Here is an 18,279-nt window from a genome sequence, read left to right as displayed (position 1 = left end):
GCAGACTTCTGTAAATTGTCCTCTGATCTCCAGAGCCATGCATGCATTGCATACATGCACGCAGACACACACTAAAAATAAAAATTAAATTGAAAAAGTGGTTAAGTTTGCCAGGCATGGTGGTGCATGCACTTAATGCTAGCAACCAGGAAGCAAAGGCAGGCAGATCTCTGTGAGTTTGAGGCCAATTTAATCTACTTAGTGAATTGTAGGACAGCCAGGCTACAAAGGGAGACTCTATTTTTAAAAAAATGGTGGGGGACAGGTAGTAGTGGTACATGCCTTTAATCCAAGCACTTGGGAAGCAGAGGCAGAAGGATCTCTGAGTTCGAGGCCAGCCTGGTCTACACAGCAAGTTCCAGAACATCCCGGGCTACACAGAGAAACCTTGTCTCAAAAAAAAAAAATACTAGTCTGGTTGATTTTGGTAGGTGTGAACATCAATTTTTTTCATTTTAATTTTATATGTATAGGTGTATACCTACACACCACATGTGTGCTTGATATCTGTGAAGGCTAAAACAATGAATCTGATCTCCTAGGATTGGAATCACAGTTGTGATCTGCCCTGTAGGTGCTGGAAGACACACACACACACACACGCATATTCACAGTAGGTTCCATTTTTCAAACATTTTTTTTACCTTCTACCACCACCACTCTGGGAGTCAAACCTTTAACACACAGGCCTTGGTGGACAGTTAAGATCCCAAGAACATGGTAATGGTGGCATCTCATTGTGGATTTATTTTGCATTTCCTGGTGACTAAAGAAATTGAGTACCAAGCTAGGCAGTGGTGCTGCACACCTTTAATCCCAGCACTTGGGAGGCGGAGGCAGGCAGATAGATCTTCGTGAGTTCGAGGCCAGCCTGGTGTACAGAGTGAGTTCCAGGACAGCTGAGTGTGTGTGTGTGTGTGTGTGTGTGTGTGTCTGAGAGAGAGAGAGAGAGAGAGAAGAGGAGAAAAGAGAAAGAAACTGAATACCTTATTCACATGTTGGCTGGGCCATTTGGATATTTCTTCCTGGGAATTGTCTAGTCTCGTCGTTCACACACTTTTCTCCTGGCTATATGCCTTTTCCCTCAGATTTTCAGGTCTTGTTGTATTCTGGATATAGTTGTTTCCTGGGTATATCACAACATTTATCACAACATCTATTCAAAGTGCTTCAACAATGCCCACACATGATGGGTCTCAACAAAAACAAGTTGTATGAACGTTTGAATAGGAAAGCCCTTTAAAGGAAAGACGCTTGGATGGATTAAACCATCGCTTTTAAGGTTGTAACTGGATAGAAGGTTTGTGTCTCAAGCAATAAGTAACAGAACCTTAAAGAGAAAGCTGAGAATACAAGAAAACATCCTCAAATTTCATTCCTTTCAGCTTGTTTCTAGATACACGGGTTTTTAAACATTCTGGTTCTTCTTCTTTTTTTTTTTTTAAAGGCGTTATATTTCTACCAGGCAGCAGTGGCATATGCCTTTGATCCCAGCATTCAGGAACCAGAGGAAGGTGGATCTCTGTGAGTTCAAAGCCAGCCTCATCTACAGAGCAAGTTCCAGGACAGCCAAGAACAAGTACAGGGCTACAGAGAAGCCCTGTCTCAAACCTCCCACCAAAAAAGATGTTATATGTCAGTATTTGTTTATTCTACTTTTCTGTGTGTGAGTGTCTGCCTGCACGTATGTGTCTACATCACACATGTGTCCACATCACACACATGTCTGGTACCCAGGGAGGTCAGAAGAGGAGAATGGATCCCCTGGAACCAGAGTTATAGATGTTTCTGGAGCATCATATGGGTCCTGGGAATGGATTCTCAGGTCCTCTATAAGAGCAATAAGTGCTCTAAACTGTTGAGCCACCTCCAACTCAAAATTAAGATCTTAAAGGTTGTGTGTGTGAGGGGTGTGTGTGTTCATGTGTATTCACGTGTGTGCTGAGGGCAAAAGACAACCCCCAAGTGTTGTTCCTCAGGACCTGTCCACCTTGTCTTTTGAACCAGGGCCTTTCACTGGCTTGAAGCTCATCATGTAGGCTAGGTTGACTGTCCAGTGAGCCACCATGGATCCATCTATCTTGGCTCCCCATCACCAGAGCTGGGAATACAAGAACTCGACAAACACTCTGTTTTGGTGTGTGTGTGTGTGTGTGTTTGTTTTTGTTTTTGTTTTTTAAGCTGATAAGCACTTTTAGTGTACTGAGCCACCTCCTCAGACCCCTTAAGGTCTGTAGAAAGACTCCTATACTGCAGCTTAGTCTAGCCTGGAACAGGCTGTATAAAACAGCCTGGTCTGGAACTCAAGACAATCCCCCCTCTTCAGCCTCCCAAGTACTGTTATCATAGGAGCCTCTTTCTAACCTTGGGTATGTGTGTTGTGTACGTGTGGAGGTTCGCGTGATTTCTGGTACCCAGAGAACAGAGGGGTCAGATTGCCCCGGGCAGCTGGGGTTATAGGCTCTTGTGAGCTGCTTGACATGGGTACGGGAAACCCGATCTCAGATGCTCAGCAAGAGTTCTTAAGCCCCATTCTTCTCTCCAGCAGCCAAATCCCTATTTCTGGCACTTAAAGTGTTTGTAAATTAATACCATTTTAAAGAACGTTCATGGAATGTATCCGTAGGTCAGCCCGTTCCCCGCGGTGAGGACCGCCGTGGACAAGAGGCAGACCCTTGCTGTCAGGATGACGCACGTGTTAAAAAAAAAAAAAAAAAAAAAAAAAAAAAAAGTCGGACGTGGAGAAAAAGGACAGAGGGTTGATCCAGCAATTCCCAGACCAGGACACCGGGAAGGGCCTCACTCGAGGCCCCGCCCCCTATTTGCATATGCCTTATGATTGGCCTCCGGCGGCAAACCCCACCCTGTAGAGCTGGCGGCCTGGGAAGCAGCAAGCGGGGCTGGGCGGAGATGCAACGGCGGCTCCGGGTGTCGCGGCGCGGGCCGGGTGGTGTGCGGGCCCGAGGCGGGCAGGGAGTATCCGCCGTGGCACCCACACTCTCCTGACGCCGCAGCCCTGCAGGCGGTCCCGAGTCGTCCCAGCCGTCGTCCCGCTTTGCAGTCCCCACCCCTCCGCCCTTTGTGCCGCCGCCACCCGGCGTCCCCAGCTCGACGGGACCCAGGGCGCGCGGGAGCGAGAGGCCCCGCTGTGCGCACGGCCGGTAGCGGATGGCGGCCGCGCGAGGTGGGCGAAGGGGCGCTGCAGCCCGAGCCCGCGACGTGGGAAGCCCGGACTGCCTCCGCCGCATTGTCCCGGGCTGCGAGCCCAGGCCCTGAGCTGCCGCAGCGCCCGCCCACCGCCACCCGCGGGGCCATGCGGAGAGCGGCGGGGATGGAGGACTACTCCGCAGAGGAGGAGGAGTCCTGGTACGATCATCAGGACCTGGAGCAGGGTGAGCACGGTGGGAAGGGAAGTGGCGTGTGCCCCCGAGACCCCTGGCCGCTACTCCATTGTTGGGCGGTTATCACCTAGAAAAGGGCTGGGCTGGACCTGGTGCGCCAAACAGATTGTGAGTCTTGAGAATAGGGACGTGGACCGAGAGGGGCGCTGCCCTGGACGATTCGGACGCGATAGACCCGAGACCTGCAAAAGTGTGTAGCTGACGGGGCATCCATCACCCTTCTCATCTTAGAAGCAGCAACTACTCGGATGTCCCTGGTAGGGTTTTGTTAGGGGGCCCAGGAACTAGGTGGCCGCAGGGGATTCCTGGTACTTTGGCTGGGAGTACTCTGTGTTGAGATGTCATCTCCCCAGATCAGCAGCACCTGTCCCAGCCAGTATTTCTGAGCTCTAAGACCTACAGAAAGTTTCCCCACCTGGCTCTCCTCTACTCAGCCTAGAGAGTGGTGCGGGCAGCACCACTGAAGAAGCCTTATGTGGAGTCTCCAACCAGCCTTCCCGAGAAAAGTATCCCCTTGTCCTTCGCTGCACTAGGCTTCCACCCAAGTGGCTCGGGATGTGGAGGGGTCCTTGTTCTGCCGAGTGACAGCCCCAGGAAAGAGGGAGGATGTCTGAAAGGGGTTTAGAAGCTGCTAAAGTGACATCACTGGGAAGAGAGGTATCACTTGGACAAGAGGAGGAGGCCTGAAAGGGTCAGGATCAAAGCCAAAGCCTGCTGGAGTGGAGTCTGCTCCACCCACTTTGCCAAGGTGGCTGTTCTTGGATACCTTGAGGGAGTGAGGAACCATATCGAGGGAAAAGTGACCTCCCCACAGTCACCTGCAAGCTCTGAGTTATTCAAACCCAAGGCTGGCAGACATTGTGCTGTGGAGGCCTGGTCTCCATCCTCAGGGTCCCTGAGCTCTGGTTTTGCCAGGATGGGAAGCATTCACTCCCATCCTGGAGCCTTTGTTTCCTGACCCACTTCCCCATGCTGCCAGGCTTCACCTGCAGACCAGGAGCTGTCTCTGTTCTTGCCAGTGAATCAGACTCTTGGGAGACCTGTGTAGGATGGAGGAAGATGGGTTAGACATCCCTGTGCTATGAACTGCCCCATGCTTATGTGGCACCTTCTCTATCCTGGCCACTACCCCTAAAACTTTTCCTCTCTGGAAACATCTGTTGGCCTCATTTGAGTTTCAGACCTCATCCTGGGACCTTGGAAGGGTCATAGCCCCGGACCTCCAGGTAGACAAGGGCTGGTGGGGGAGGCCCACTTGTATGTTCTGAGTGTCAGTGATTATGGGATGACTTCCTGGGAGAGGCTAGCTCAGAAGGAAAGATGAAAAGCAGAGTTCTGTGGAAGATAGCCTCTAGGGGAGGCAGATGCTAATACTGTGGCAATCTCATTTAGTTCCTGCACCCCTAATGAAGGCTTGGCACCATGCCCAGCCCAGATGTGGGAGGAAGGAGCCAGAGAGTAGGGGCGGGAGATGGTGTGGCTTCTGGGGAGGGATAGGAATTGCCATTCCAGCGGGGCTGGAGAGCTCTGTATCGCTCTCTTCTTGGTCCTGCTGGGCTGGCCTGCAGCTCCAGTCATAGGCAGAGCCCAGGAACCAGGGGGACACCCAGGAATGAAGCACACTCTATGTGGAAAGTGGGCCTTCCTGCCAGGGGTCTGTGCTGGGTCTAGGGACCAAATCCCTGTCCTGATCCTGCATTCCAGCGAGGAGACAAGGAGGAGGATCAAAGTGACAGCTGTGTGACAGCCTGGCCCCTCAGCAAGGAGAGATGTGAGCTGAGGGTGGAGGAAGGAAGGGGAGGGCAAGTAGGGGACAAAGGAAGTGCTGGCCACTCAGATCTGCGTGCCAGCCTAAGAGAGCTGAGTGATGGGGAGGAGTGTCTGCCAAAAAACAGTCACATCAGAGGACCCATGTCTGTGTCCCCTTCTCTGTGCTTGATCCCCAAAGTCTTTCCTTCCCATCTGCTGGGTAGCCCGTGGAGTGATTATCCCACCCACCCATGAGGTAGCCTTCCTGCCTGTTTTCCCCCCTACCCTGGACCAAACCCCAACTTCCCTTCCCAAAGAGATTGTCCCTAGAGATGGTATTTGACTTTGGTGTGCCTTTGCCCCAGAGGCAGGAGGTGGTCAGGACAGGTGAGGTCTTAGATTTGCTCTGTTCCCTCTACCGGTTGCCATGAGCACCTGTAAAAATAGAAAAAAAGTCATGAATTAATTATTAAGCAAGCCCTGGCTCTTTTGTTGTCCGCCCCCTCCTCCACCTGCGACCACCTCTGTCCAGGCTGTCGAATGGCTGCTGAGTCACAGACTTTCTGAGCTGACTCCCCTTCCTGCCTAGCTTTGAGTTCTCCACCCCAGGGGATGCTCTGACGTGGCAAGGAAAATGATGGCTTTTCTCCACCCTGGTTCCCCCGAAGGTCTTCCTGAGTTCCTGACTCTCGTGCCTGTGGGGCAGGACCCCCCAGCTCCACCTTCTAGTGTCTTCCACCTCAGTCATCTTTACCTTTGTCCACCTTGGCCTATTTCCTACCTCTCTGTGAAGAGTCTGCCATGCTCCGTCCTGATGCTTAGCCAGAGGGGCGGTGGGATTTCTGGGTCTCTTGTTTCCTCTGGGGCATTGCCTTCCATGTAACCACTAAGGTTTCCCTGAAGGAAGCCCCAGAAAGCCCCTAGGGCCAGGCAGGGGAGGTGGCATCCCAGACTCAGTACCTTCCTGGCTTGGTTCAGAGTTGCCTATTAATCCAGCCGTAGCAAGCTCTTTCTTGTCTTGTGTCTGCATCCTGCTTAGCTGGCTTCCAAGTTCCCAGGCCACCCTCCCCTGCGTCCAGAACTGCCACTGCCCTTCAGGAAGCTGCCTCCTCCAGGCCCCTGGCTCTGCAGCTTCCAGATCCCTTCCATCATCCCTTCAGGCAGCTCTGACCAGCTTAGCTTGCAAGGTGATTCAGTTTCCCTGAGTCGGTCTGAGATTCCCCCCTCCTCCCCAGGCAGCTTCCTTTCTGTCTTCCTTCATCATCCCTGAACCACTAGGGCGACCAAGTCACATTCGCTGTCTTTGCAGGCAGTCTTCAGCATCTCTCCCTTCATTGTATGGTATAGCCCCCATCCCGACCCCAGCCTACAAACAACAAGGAGTTGCACACACAGCCCAGCTCGCCTGGAAGGAGGAGCATGATATTGAAATTGCCCTTGGCCTTTCCTCATTCCTCTGGCCTTGAATTCTGGTTAAGCTGCAGGGCCTACTCCCAGGCTGCCCATGTAGATGGTATAGCAATGGTCACTTCCTAAGCCACCTAACAGTTCCAAGGCCTGAAACATTTGGGAAGGGGATGAACTGAAAACTGCCATCCTGTTACAGCCTAAGAAGATGGTGAGGTTCTCCCATAACCAATCACCTCCCCACCTCCCGTTATCCCCAAGCACATGATATATCACAAGATTGTCATCCAACAATGGGAACATTAGGCTTCAAATTTTGTAGACAACTCCAGACTCTGGCCCAATGTATATAAACTCAAACAGCAAGTGTCCTCAAATACCTTAGGTTTATATTAGGTGACTAGACATTTTGGTATCTTCATTAGGCAAGTTACTTGCTCCAGGCTATGGGGTTTGTATCTGATTTACACAATTCAATTTTGTTCCCATCGGGGAAGCTGCGTTTGTTCCAGATAGTGTCATCACAGCCTAGCTAGAGGGGAGCTGCTGTGGTCTGCTTCCCCAGTGACGTCAGGACACAAAGCCCTCTCCAATTAATGTAGCTCTAGAGGCCCCATTCTGGCTATTTCAAAACCAGGCCCCTGATCTGAACTTGTCTATATCCTACCACTCGGGAGACAGAGGCGATGGGATCGGGAGTTCAAAGTCATCCATGGCCTCATACCAGGGAAAACCTGACTACGTGAGAGCCCACCTCAAAACAACAACAACGAAAGTTGCTGGAATGCAGCTCCGTTGGTAGAATGCTTGCCTAGCATGCAGGAAGCTCTGGGTTTGGCTACCCATCTCCACATAAAACCAGACATTGTGGCACATCCCAACAATCCCAGCACTTAGGAGGTCGAGGCAAAGGATGGGAGGTCAAGGCCAGCTACATCAGAAGTTTGAGCTACAAGATAAGAAAGAAAGAAGAGCTGGACAGTGGTGGCACAAGCCTTTAATCCCAGCACTGGAGGTGCAGAGACAGGTGGATCTCTGTGAGTTCAAGGACATTCCAGTCTACCAAGTGAGTCTGAAGACAAGCTCCAAAGCTATAGAAAAACCCTGTCTCAAACAAAGCAAAAGAAAGAAGAAAACTTTACCCTCATTGTGGGAGCAATATTGTTCCTAAGACTTGGCCTTTTGTCTAGGTCCCGTGGCTGATCGGGCCACTCTGGCTTTCATAAGGAAACACCAGTTCTGTCCTAGGCTTAGCTGAAACCGCAGGACGCTCTACTCTCTACCCATCCAATGTCCCTGTTCCATAAGGGTCCAAGAGGAAGACTCCACCTGGGCCTGTCTGCTGCACTGCAGAGGGTGTAGCCAAAACAACCATCTATCTAAAGCTCGCCAGGAGAACCAGAAGGGGAAGGCAGAGCTATCATTATGTATAAAAATAGCACTGCGTCTTATTGGCCCCGGAAGAGCTGCTTCTACAAATCTTTGTCTAGATTTACACCCTCAGCCTAGAATGAAGGTCGGTCTAACAAATAGCCTCTTAGTGTTAAATAATAATAATAATAAATAATCAGTGCTTTCCTGCTTCTGGCCAAATGCATTACACAGGCCTACTGTTCACCCCACTAATTCTGTTTCTAGGGATGTGTTCTCACAAGAGGTAGTAATTTGCACTAAGGTTTTAATGCGGTGGAGTTAATCCTAGTTTGACTCTTATTTTGCAGTACTGGACACGGGACCCAGATCCTCACACAGGCAGCCCCTCTACTGCTTCTAGCAGTGAACTCCCTCCCCAGCCTCCTTTTACTGTTTGTTAGTGATTGTTAACAAAGATTACAAACTTTCATGTATGATTGTTTTGCTCACATGTGTGTATGTGTACTATGTGAGTGCCTAGTGCCCAAAGAAGCAAGAAGAGGACATTGGATCCCTTGGGACCTGTGTTGCCAGCAGTTGAGAGCTGCCATGTGGGTGCTGGGACCTGAACTCAGGTCCAGTGCTCTTAACCACTAAGCTATCTCTCCAACACTGAGGTGTTAAATTTTGGGGCTGTTTGTTTGTTTGTTTGTTTGGCTTTGGTTTTTCGAGATGGGGTTTCTCTGTGTAGCTTTGGAGCCTGTCCTGGAACTCACTCACAGAGATCCACCTGCCTCTGCCTCCCAAGTGCTGGGATTAAAGGCATGCACCACCACCGCCCAGCAGGGGTGTTAAGTTTTTAAGACAAGGTTTCACCCTTTAGTCCTGACTGGCATGGAACTTGATGCAGTCCTCCTGCCTCAACCTCCCAAGTGCTGGGATTACAGATATGAGCTACCAAGCCCAAATGCTTACCCTCCTTTTACATTTTTTTTATTCATTTATTTATTGGTTTTTCGAGACAGGGTTTTCGCTGTGTAACTACCCTGGTTGTCCTGGAACTAGCTCTGTAGACCAGACTAACCTCGAACTCAGAGATCCACATGCCTCTGCCTCCTGAGTGGCGGGATCAAAGGTGTGCGCCACCATGGAGACAGTGTCTGAGCTGCCCAAACTGGCCTTAAACTTGTGGTCCTCTTGCCTCAGCCTCCTGAGGAGTTGGGGCCTTGGGCCTATGGCATAGCTTCAAGCTTTTGTTGTTGTTGTTGTTGTTTCTTTTCTTTTCTTTTTTTAAAGCAGGGTCTCTGGAAATCAGACTGGCCTTGAACAAACCTTACATCATCAAAGGATGACCTTGAACTCCTGATCCCTCTGCCTGTACCTCCTCAGTGTTGGTTTACGAGTGTGCACTTTGCACTCAATTTGTGTGGTCCTGGGGACTAAATCTGGGGCTTCGTGCATGCCAGGCAAGCACTCTGCCACCTGAGCTATATCCCCAGTCCATTTATTTATTTATTTATTTATTTATTTATTTATTTACTTACTTATTTATTTATTTTTGAGACAGACTCTCATGTAACTTAGACTGGCCTCAAACTCCTGATCCTCCTGCCTCAGTTTCCTAGGTCCTGGGTCTAGGCATGCACACCACACCTGTGTAGTAGTAATAACGACATGGAGACTTATTATTAATTATAAAAGCTCAGCCTTATTCCTAACTAGTTCTTATAACTTAAATTAACCCATATTTTTTGGTGTACACTCTTCCATGAGGTCTGTCACCTCATCACCATACTGCTGGTCCTGCTTCCTCCCCCTTCTCCCCCACACTCCATCTTCTGGTGTCTCCTGTGCACCTAGATTGTCTCCTTCTATTTCCTCTCTCTGCCTGGAAGTCCCACCTATACCTCCTGCCTAGCTAGTGGCCATTCAGCTCTTTATTAAACCAATCACAGCAATATATCTTTACACAGTGTACAAATATCCCACAACACACTTGGCTCATAGTTTCCCTTTTAATAGAGAAAATACTCAAAGATGCTCTAAACACCCAACAGTAAGGACTATCTAGACAAAGGTGTGGTGGGGGATGGTCTCGCCACAGGATATAGGGATCCTGCTCCTCTCCTGGAGAGCACTAGTTACAGCTGAGTTCTGCTCTGTTCCCTTACGGGAGCATCCTAGCAGAGCTATCTGCTTCTTCTCGGGCCCAAGAAGTTTCTTCTGCTAACACTCTGCTAGGAGAAGCCCCCTGCAGAAATGTAGCAATCTCCTCTGGCTCCATCGAAAAGTTATTACTTTTCCTCCAGGGGTCTTGCTCAACCTGCTTAAGGAGTGTCCTAGCAAGGTTCTTCTATCCTGCAGCCTTGCTGAGGGCCCCTGTCAGGTATTTCAGCTCCGTCCCCTAAGGGCTGTCCCAGCCAGGTTCTTCTCTGCACCCGCAAATGAAGGTCATCACCCAAGATTCTTTTGAGAAAGAGATTTCATTCGGGAAGGAGGAGCTCAAGAGAGTGGCTGCCTCTGCCACCTAATGGCAGCTCTCAACTGAAGGGTGGAAAGGCTTATATAGAGCTTCTTAGAGGCAGAGTTTTACCAGGGAGAAAGGAGGATTGGTTAATTTTTCCCTGCTCAGGGATTGGTCAGTTTAGCTGGTATGGGGCAGAGGTGACTTTGACTTCATGGCCAAACTGTGTTTCTTTCTCTGGTCCTTTTTAGCTTTTTGACTCTAATTTTAGGACCAGGGTGTATTTCTTTCATTGGCTCAAATTCTAGGGACAAAGTGTGTTTCTTTGACACTAGTTTCAGAGCCAGGGCACCCCTGGATTCAGGGGTGAAGATGTTCCTCTCCCTGGTCCAGGTCTCAAATCCAGGGTGTGTTTCTTTCTCTGACTCTGGGTTCAGAGTCAGGGTACTCAGTGACTGGTTGGTTTCCTGCCCCAGATGTCCCTTTTACCCTACAGAAGGTCCTGGGGATTGAATTCAGGTTCAGCAGCAGTTGCCTTTATCCACTGAGCTATCTCACTGGTCCAGTATTTTATTTTAGGTGTGTGTGTGTGTGTGTGTGTGTGTGTGTGTGTGTGTACGCACGCACGCGCGCGCAGGTGCCCACAAAAGCTTGACGAGGATTGTTCCATCCCCCGAGGCTAGAGTTACAGACAATCGTGATTACTTGCTGGGAACAAAACTCAGGTTCTCTGCAAAAATAACAGAGAGCTCTTGAGTACAGAGTGGCCTCTCCAGAACCTCACTGTTTTTTGCTTTGTTTTGTTTTTGTTTTTGCTTTTGCTGGTTGGTCTTAGACTCACGGAAGCCCACCTGCTTCTGACTCCTGTGTGCTAGAATTAAATGTGTGCCCCACCACACACAGCTCAACTAATTTTTTTTTGTTGTTGTTGGCTTTTCACCTTTCTGTACTCATTTGTTTTTTCACATCAAGCAGAAAGAAATACCAAGCTAGTTGGTAGCACATATCCTCAATCCCAGTATTCAGGAAGCCGTGGCAGAAGGGTTATGTGCCCCAGGCTAGCCTGGGCTTCACGGTAAGATCCTGTACAAACGACGGACAAGAAGAGATAAAAGTGACAACAGCCCAGACCCAGACGCTCAGCCCCTGGTTTCCATCTCTAGCTACACTAGGGCTCCTGAGAATAGCCTGTGTGCTGGTGACGCTGAGTCACCAAGAGCCCAGCCACAGATCAATGCCAGGACATTAACGCATTAACGAGGGCTCTCTGCTGTCCTCACCCTGTTCTGTTTGCCCCCACTTCCTTTCCCCCAGACTTGCACTTGGCCGCGGAGTTGGGGAAGACTCTGCTGGAGAGGAACAAGGAGCTGGAGGAGTCCCTGCAACAAATGTACTCCACCAACGAGGAGCAAGTGCAGGAGATCGAGGTGAGGGATCCCGGGCTCCACACCGCTCCTCCCATCTCTAGAGAGCCTTTGGCCATGGCCTGTGTGTGCCTTTGTGCACCTCGCCAAAGGCCTCCCAGCTTTCCTTTCGTAATCCACCACCTGCTCACCAATCCCAGGCAGCCTACTGCACCGTGGTCTTCATCCCTGCTCCATTGAGCACGAATCTCAAAGTCGATCGGTCTGGCGGTGGTAGGGGGGCCAGGCAGAAATCTTTTTCCCTACCTCATTGTAATGGTTTGTTCCACCCTTACCTCCTCCCCTAGTACTTGACCAAGCAGCTGGACACGCTGCGGCTGGTGAATGAACAGCATGCCAAAGTGTACGAGCAGCTGGACTTGACAGCTAGAGACCTGGAGCTGACCAACCAGAGGCTGGTGCTGGAGAGTAAGGCTGCCCAGCAGAAGATCCACGGGTGAGGGCTGGGATGGTGAGGGACAGGCCCAGGACTGAACACATGGGCACATGGGCTGGCAGGGGTACTCACACATTCTTAGAAGACAATGCTGAAGAGCCTGGGCTGGTAGCAATGCCATCCTACAGCTGTGTGTGCTCTGTGTGCAGTGTGTGCTTAGACATTCATCCTGCAAACAGCTATAGCTCTTCCTCCTTCTTCCTCTCCTCCTCCTCTTCCTCCTCCTTCTCTTCCTCCTCCTCCTCCTTCTTCTTCTTCATCTTCTTCTTTTGGTATTTTACCAAAACAGGATTTCTCTGTGTCCTGGAGCTCACTCTGTAGAGCAGACTACCCTTGAACTCAGAGATCAGCCCGCCTCTGCCTCCTGAGTGCTGGGATTCAACGTGTGTGCCACCACTGCTCAGCCCGTCCTTTCTTTTTATGATTTATTTTTATTCTGTGTGGGTAGGTGTTTTGCTGCATGTGTGTCTATGCATCGTGTGTGGGCCATGCTTGCTGAGGCCAGGAGAAGGTACGGGATCCTCTGGAGCTAGAGCTGCAGATGGTCATGAGCCACAATGTGTGCAGGTGGTGGGAACTAAACCCGGGTCCTCTGCAAGAGCAACAAGTGCTTTTAACCACTGCGCCATCTCTCCAGCCCCTCACAAGCGATGGATGAAAAGTCACCCATATTCCAGAAGATAACCTCCCACCTGTGGTTATTTACCAATTATACACCAGGCTCAGTTTGAGGCACTAAAGATTCAGTGACTCTGACCTTCCCTCTGGGATCTTGCAGATGGGAAGGAAGGCAGAGACGTAAATGTCACTGCAGTGTATGGTGGTAGTGACAGGGCGGGGCGGGGAGGAAAATGCAGGAACCGGAAGTGGAGCTGGAGAAATGTCCTGGTCACACAGGCATGAGCACCTGAGTTCAAGTCCTGGCACCTGTTCAAATGTAAGACACAATAGCATGCATCCGTAATCTCAAACTGGGGAGCCGGTGATGGCTGGGTCCCACCCTAGCTGAATCAACAATCCCTGGGTTCTAGTGGGAGCCTGTCTCAAAAGACAAGGTGGCTAGCTTGTCATCCTCCAGCCTCCACGTGTACCCCCCCACACACATGAACATGCACACATGTGTACAGATGCAGAGGGACTAAAGGTGGCTGAGGAGGAGTGATTGGCTCTCCTGCGATGTATAGAAGGGCAGGTCCTTGGATATGGCAGAGAGTTCTCAGACTCTAACCGCAGACAGCATGCTCAAGATTGTCTGTCTGTCCTTAACTCCATGTCTTCCATCTACAAACGGCAGTGAGGAGGTGTCCCTGTCTCCTTAGGACTTCCCCAGGGTGGAGTCTGAGAGATGGCCAAGAGTTGAGAGTGTTTGCTACTCCAGAACCAGGGTTTGCTTCCCAGCCTCACAGTGAGTGGCTCACAGCCACCCTGTCCCAGTTCCGGGGATCCAACACCCTCTTGTGGCCTCCTCAGGCACCTGCACACATGTACGTGCGCACACACACCCCTCAAAATCAATCTTCACATTTTGGTTGTGAGCCAACTTTTAATGACGGAGCCCTCTCTCCAGCCCTAACAATCTTTGAAATGAACAACAAAAAGATGTCTCTCCTGGTTGCCTTCATCCTATCCCAGGTTGACCGAGACCATTGAGCGCCTGCAGTCCCAGGTTGAGGAACTGCAAGCCCAGGTGGAGCAGCTGCGAGGCCTGGAGCAGCTTCGGGTTCGCCGGGAAAAGAGGGAGCGCAGAAGAACCATCCATACCTTCCCCTGCCTGAAGGAGCTGTGCACGAGCCCCCGGTAGGCAAGGGCCCCCGTGTGTCTTAGCCTTCCGAGAGTTCCAGCTGAGGAATGAAGGCACGTGGTGGACAGTAGCTGGGGAGGAGGACTGGGTCCGGTCCAAGCCATCAGGATGCTTGCTTGCTAAGGACAGCCATGGGTGTCACTATGCTAACCTAACAATCCTCACATCCATTTTGTCTACAAGTCAGATGAGAAAAATCTAAGCTTGGTGGTTACCTGGCTCATCCAAGGTCGTGTGTTTAGTACTCGGCACAGCCAGGCTTCTAACCAAGGACGAGTTAAGCATTGTACCTTTTAGTTCCCATTAAATCTTAATTCAACAACTACTTATAAGAATACAGGATTGGGGATGTCACCAGGTACTCGCCTAGAATGTGTGTTACCCTGGGTTTGATCCCTAGCCTAGGAGAAAGGTTAATGAAGAAGATCAAGGTAAGGCTGGAGATGGGGCTCATTTGGAAGACTGTGTAGCTAACATTCACAAGCCCCTGAGTTTGGTCCCCACACCTCCTAACGGAGTGGTGGAGGACACTTGTAATCCCAACATTCACAAGGTGGAGACAGGAGCTTCAAGAGGTAACAACCATCCTCAGGTCAAACTGGGCTGTATAAGATCCATTTGAAAAAAAAAAAACAAAACAAAACTGGGGTGGTGGTGGCGCACACCTTTAATCCCAGCACTTGGGAGGCAGAGGCAGGCAGATCTTTGTGAGTTCGAGGCCAGCCTGGTCTACAGAGTGCGTTCCAGGACAGCCAGGGCTATCGCACAGAGAAACCCTGCCTTGAAAAAAAAAAGTTAAAGCATAAGAAGTGTGTGTTGAAACTAGGCCCAGAGTTGCAACAGAACAGGGCCACTACCATCCCTAGACATCGGAGTCTAGCGAAAGAGAATACAGGATCGAGAAGGTATGGAGAGGTCTGGCTGGCCAGCACCAACCCGCAACTTGGAGATCTTCTTGGTTCCCACCTTTAACCTTCCCTTGTGTCTTCCTTTGCTGAAGAATTCTGGAGGAATCCATATAGGTCAGCATTCCCAGACACAGCCGGGAGAGAAAGTTAGAGGGGTGGATGGTGACTCAGAGGGACAGAAGGAAGAGTTAGATAGGTGGACAAGAGAACCCAATGCCTGACACTTTGGTCCAGGGCGTGGCCATGACTAACTACCTCTGCCTGGCCCCCAGCAGGTGTGAGGATGCCTTCCGCCTGCACAGTTCCTCGCTGGAGCTGGGCCCTCGGCCCCTGGAGCAGGAGAACGAACGACTGCAGACCTTGGTGGGGGTGCTGCGTTCCCAGGTGAGCCAGGAGCGACAACGCAAGGAGCGGGCAGAGCGCGAGTACACGGTGGTGCTCCAGGAGTACACGGAGCTGGAGCGACAGCTGTGTGAGATGGAGGGCTGCCGCCTGCGCGTGCAGGAGCTGGAGGCCGAGCTGCTGGAGCTGCAGCAGATGAAGCAGGCCAAGACCTACCTACTGGCCCGGGATGAGCACCTGGCGGAGGCTTTGCTGGCGCCCCTCACTCAGGCCCCTGAAGCTGATGACCCCCAGCCGGGCATCGGAGATGATTCCAACGCCCAGGATGGTGTCGCCTCGCCTGCAGCCTCCCCCAGCCACGCAGTACGCAAAAGCTGCAGTGACACAGCACTCAATGCCATCGTGGCCAAAGACCCAGCCAGCCGCCATGCTGGCAACCTCACGCTGCATGCCAATAGTGTGCGCAGGCGCGGTATGTCTATCCTGAGGGAGGTGGATGAGCAATACCACGCGCTGCTGGAGAAATACGAGGAGCTGCTGAGCAAATGCCGTCAGCATGGTGCCGGGGTGCGGCACACGGGGGTGCAGACCTCGCGGCCCATCTCCAGGGACAGCTCATGGAGGGACCTACTGGGGGGCGAGGAGGGCCTGGGAGAGGGCAAGGTGGGTGAGAAAAGCCTAAGCCAGCACGTGGAGGCCGTGGATAAGCGGCTGGAGCAGAGCCAGCCCGAGTACAAGGCACTCTTCAAAGAGATCTTTGCCAGGATCCAGAAGACCAAGGCAGACATCAACGCCACCAAAGTAAAGACGCCCAGCAGCAAGTGACCCCTCTCTAGGCCTGCAGCCTCCCCCTGCCTCCCTGCCAAGGGGGCCCCTCGTGCCTGGGTGGCAGCCTCTTGGCAAGTAAGAGAGCCCTTTTCGCAGTAATGTATCCTGACAGGTGGCTGGCAAATGAGCAGGGGGGCCTCTCTGATCTGGGGACACAGCATATTTCCTGCTGGTGGCTTGGTTCACCCGTACTGCCTCCCTAGACCACTTTGCTTCAGCTTGAAGGCACAGCTCAGTTTAAAAGCCAAACACCCTTCCCCACTGACCCTGGGGGCTTCGGACCCCAGCTTCCCCCTCTGATTGTGGCCAGTCTTCTGCAGGCCTCTCTTGCTTAGCTGATCCCCCCACCCCAACCCCAACCCCTTCAAAGTTGTTTTCCTGAGAGATTTGCAATGCGAGGTCTTCTTGAGCCTCGCCACAACTGGAAACACTTGAAAGGGGATCTCAGAGCCAGCCATGGCTGGTGTCTGGGCTCTCCTCGACCAGTCACTGCTTTTTGCCAGCCATGACTGTCATCCCCATAGCTGTACCACTCCCGGAGTTCTGAGCAGGGCCCAAATCGCTAGCTCCCACACTGTAGAACAGGAAGCATTAGCCAGGCCCGAGTGTACCCCCTCCAGCCCTGGCAAAGACCTTCAGCTCGCCACAGCCAATCTGATTACAGGAAGAGGGAGCCCCCTCAGCAGCCATACCTGGGTAGTGTCCGTTTCCTCTCAGAGTTCCATCCCTGGAAATACCTTCTGGGTGTAAAGCCCTCCGGGGGCAGGGATGGTGGGAGTCCTGCCACTTCTGTTTCCCTTCCCTTCTCTGCACCTGCCCCCATCTCAGGGACCATGATGTCTCATTCTCTCCTCCCTTCCTCAGGCCAGCCCTGGGACAGTTCACATCTGCAGCCTCCAGAATGTCCTGTGCGAGCATCACCAGTTCAGGTCCCAGCGTCCGCCCCATCCTTCACCAGGGACTGTAAGATCCTTACTCCATGTTGAGTATATTTAAGTTGAGAAAGAAATTCCTCCTTTGCCACGTTCCTACAGAATGTCTGCTTTTTACCTCCCACCTTTATGGGGGACTTTTGAGGTCCACCCTGGGTCGAGGGTTCAATATTTTAATCTAAAACTTCAGAAAGTCCAGCTTCGTCTAAGAGATGCCCAGGTCCCCAGCTTGCCCTCAGCACCCCTTCAGGGCTTCTGGTTCCTTCTGCCACCCTTCTCAAAATCAAAGGAGCCATACAATCCAGTGGGAGGCAGTGCCTCTGGCCTCTGTGCTGGGAACCCAGTGGGAACCGCCATGCCTTACCTCTTTCTTACCAAGCATGTCCGACATTCCTGGAGACGCTACCTTGCTCCAGGTGGTACTGTGATGCCAGCTGTCATCTGGATCCTTCTGTCCCTTGGGGCTGGGCACCTCCAGGCCCTCTGTGTGTCTCTGTCATCTAGGGTAGAGGAGGAGTTCGGGCCTGTTCACTTCTCCAGTCCTGTAGCAGACGACCAGCGTCACCTTTGAAGTATACGTGAGAGAGATATATTTGCAAATGCTTTATTCTCTTCTTTAATAAAAAATGCACCAGTATTCTAAAAGCAGCAATGGCCCTGGAGCCACAGTTTCATCTCTGCTTCTCACATGCTTGGCTCCTCCCGTGCACCACTACAAATGAGGGGTGGATCTGAGCTCCACCCACCCCCCAAGTTCTGTATTTCTTTGAAGTCACTCCGCTCCCCGAACCCTTGACAAAGTCTGTGTCTGCAGAGCTAGCTATGCCAAGCATGCTCATGAACAAAACACGAGAGTCTGTATTGCCTTAGAGTTTATATTCTGGCTTGGGGAGATTCCCCCTGGCCCCAGAGAAAGGTAAGGTGATCTACCCATGGGATCAAGGAGCTGGAGCTCTACCAGGCAGGGCATTCATGATCAGCAGGAGGGGGAATATTTTCTATCTTTTCAAGACAGGATCTCATAGACGTTAGGTTAGATTCAAACTTGCTGTGTAGCTGAAGATGGCCTTCAGCTTCTGGTCCTCCTACCTTGTGATGCCACCTAAAGAGTCCTTCTGCCCCCCCCCCAAGTGCTGGGATTACAGGCATTTGCCGTCACATCCAGTTTCTTTGGTGCTGGGGATTGAACCCAGGGCTTCCTGCATGCTAGGCAACACTGCCACATCCCCACCCT

At 51.5% G+C, this 18,279-nt stretch overlaps 1 protein-coding gene across 2 annotated transcripts; it reads left to right on the top strand.

Moving 5' to 3' along the window:
* The first annotated feature begins 2,891 nt into the window (after positions 1 to 2,891).
* On the top strand, positions 2,892 to 17,693 carry Cdr2l (cerebellar degeneration related protein 2 like). Of its 2 annotated transcripts, none has more exons than XM_085696025.2 (5): positions 2,892 to 3,392; positions 11,689 to 11,801; positions 12,086 to 12,234; positions 13,867 to 14,031; positions 15,216 to 17,693. In XM_085696025.2, exons 1-5 carry the CDS (start codon positions 3,314 to 3,316, stop codon positions 16,108 to 16,110), a joined length of 1,401 nt encoding a protein of 466 aa, XP_085552151.1. In that variant the 5' UTR covers positions 2,892 to 3,313; the 3' UTR covers positions 16,111 to 17,693. The 2 variants fall into 2 exon arrangements, with proteins under 2 accessions (XP_085552151.1, XP_085552152.1); XM_085696026.2 differs by having other exon boundaries at positions 2,893 to 3,392; positions 15,219 to 17,693.
* The last annotated feature ends 586 nt before the right edge of the window (positions 17,694 to 18,279 follow it).

This window comes from Myodes glareolus, chromosome 9, assembly GCF_982192425.1.
Source record: "Myodes glareolus chromosome 9, mMyoGla1.1, whole genome shotgun sequence".
Lineage (NCBI taxonomy): Eukaryota > Metazoa > Chordata > Mammalia > Rodentia > Cricetidae > Myodes > Myodes glareolus.
This window is presented reverse-complemented; position numbering and strand designations above follow the sequence as displayed.

Bases quoted from the DNA above. Each gene is read 5' to 3' on its own strand.
- Cdr2l (XM_085696025.2), top strand. From the start codon at position 3,314: ATGCGGAGAGCGGCGGGGATGGAGGACTACTCCGCAGAGGAGGAGGAG. The intron at 3,393-11,688 runs GTGAGCACGGTG...CCTTTCCCCCAG, and splicing joins TCATCAGGACCTGGAGCAGG to ACTTGCACTTGGCCGCGGAG. The intron at 11,802-12,085 runs GTGAGGGATCCC...CTCCTCCCCTAG, and splicing joins AGCAAGTGCAGGAGATCGAG to TACTTGACCAAGCAGCTGGA.